The sequence below is a fragment of the Austrofundulus limnaeus genome, unplaced genomic scaffold (assembly GCF_001266775.1).
Source record: "Austrofundulus limnaeus strain Quisiro unplaced genomic scaffold, Austrofundulus_limnaeus-1.0 Scaffold54, whole genome shotgun sequence".
NCBI classification, from domain to species: domain Eukaryota; kingdom Metazoa; phylum Chordata; class Actinopteri; order Cyprinodontiformes; family Rivulidae; genus Austrofundulus; species Austrofundulus limnaeus.
Window position 1 is genome coordinate 1,791,984 of NW_013952456.1, and position 2,019 is coordinate 1,794,002.

At 40.1% G+C, this 2,019-nt stretch overlaps 1 protein-coding gene across 1 annotated transcript in view; it reads right to left on the reverse strand.

Moving 5' to 3' along the window:
* Positions 1-2,019, reverse strand: part of LOC106517882 (granulocyte-macrophage colony-stimulating factor receptor subunit alpha) — a gene marked incomplete at its 5' end in the record, with an annotated part of 9,994 nt that overhangs the window by 3,626 nt on the left and 4,349 nt on the right. The window contains 3 exon segments of the mRNA XM_014008921.1: positions 1,061-1,166; positions 1,255-1,399; positions 1,538-1,671. Coding sequence (XP_013864375.1) covers positions 1,061-1,166; positions 1,255-1,399; positions 1,538-1,671 — 385 coding nt within the window.

The following is a 2,019-nucleotide window of genomic DNA, read 5'->3' on the forward strand; positions in this document are numbered from 1 at the left end:
GTGTTGGTTACCGTTGGGGCCCTGATTCACACCTTTTTGCTCACAGGGGGCGGAGTCATACTTGCAATAACAGCGCTGTAGGAGGAGGACAGCTGGACACGAGGGCCTCCACCTCTGTTTAATGGTGGATGGTTTTTCTTCACAAAGATGGCTTCCTTTACTCCTCTCTCAAACCAACGTTCCTCTCTATCAAGGATGAGAACKTCTTRATCCCTAAAAGAGTGACCGCTGGCCTGTACAGTAGATGAGTGTAAACGGCAGAGTCCTGACCCGACGAAGTAGCTCGTCTGTGCTGGCTCATTCTTTTGAATGGTGGCTGTTTTGTTCCCCTGATGTATAACTGATCACAGTCCTCCTGACACTTAACAGCATATACTATATTGCTCTGTTTTTGCCGGGGAACTGGATCTTTGAGGTGAACTAATCTTTGTCGTAACGTGTTTTGGCGTTTGAAAGCCACTGGGACGTCATGTTTAGAGAATAAATGTCTCAGTTTCTCTGAAACTCCCACCACATATGGAATGACGACTGGTTTGGGTCTGGGAACCCAAAAKCCAGACCCATCAGTCTGAAGAAGTCTCTTGGAGGAGAGACGAAACGTTTCACTAATTAAGAACCCATCCAGAAGACCTACTTTTTTTTTTTTCTTTTTGATTCTTTCTACCTGGATTACTGAGATGCATCAGGACACTTAATTTAAGAATGTTTTCCTGTTCAAGAGATATCGTTTTTGTTCCTGAGAAGAGTTTGTTTTGTCAGTTAATAGATGTGAAGTTGTTATTGAAAAAAAAAACAAAATAAAGTATTCTAATAATAATGATAATAATAAATCTTGAAATAAATAAATCTTCACTGCACTTGCTGGCATGAATGACATACTGGACCTTTTTTATGCCCCTCATCAGTTTCACAATAAAAAAAAATGTGCGAGCTTAAGTATCTGCTGGGAAATACGTCACTGAGAAAGTTTTATTAAAGTAATAACAGCATAAGTTWCTTAGAGGAAACTGAGTGCGTGTCACACATCAGCCAATGTGTCACTCAAGCAGAAATGTGCTACCTCTGATGGCGCACCAGCAGCAGCACAGCAAGGAGCATCATGGGTATTCCAAGTGACACTGCGAGGATCACCAAGGGGTCAACCGTGTATGGTGACTGCTCCACAACTGCAAACACCCAGAGAAACATACTTATTCAAGGAGGCTGTGGTATTTAAGCTTCTAGGTGCAAAACGGTCAGAAATGAATGACTCACTGACTGTGGGACTCCACTCACTCCAATGTCCACATCCACTGCACACACGTCTCACTTTTGTCCTCATTCTAACCCTGTAGGTGTGGGTGGGAACTGTTTTTGGCTTCGTAAAATGCAAAACGGCACTCAAGTCTGTCAGTGTTTCCTATTTGAAAAGATTTACCAGAAGAAATTACTGGGTTTAACCTGTGGAAACGGTAACTTTTGGACTTCATTGTCTAAAAATTAGCTCGTCTGATTTGCAGTCTGGTGTGCATCCATTGCAAACAGAGACATAACATACCATCCCACCTACATCCAGCTGGTAATCAAAGCAGGCGGGGTTTTGAGTAGTTTTTGTCTTTGGTAGATTCCATGCTACAAAAAGGTTTCCATCTTTAATTGAAGCATTGATGTTTGATGGTGGAGGCAGGAGCCCTGTGGCAAAAACACACAAAATTTCACAAGAAGTTATTGTTAGATCTGCTGTACAAACAGTGTTGTAAACCTTACCTAATTTACRAAATTTCCCATTGGGATCAATAAAGTATTTTTGAATTGAATTGAATTGAATTTGAAAAAGTACCACAAAGTGATACTTGAGTGAAAGTACAAGTATCTTACCAAAAAATTACTTTGGTCAAAGTTAAAGTCTCCTTTAGGAATATTAGTTGAGTAAAAGTCTTAAAGTATCTGATACGTTTTGTACTTAAATATTAAAAGTAAAGGTATTGATTTAAAATGAACCGTTATATTTTCTGTAATGACATTTATTAGGAGGTGACC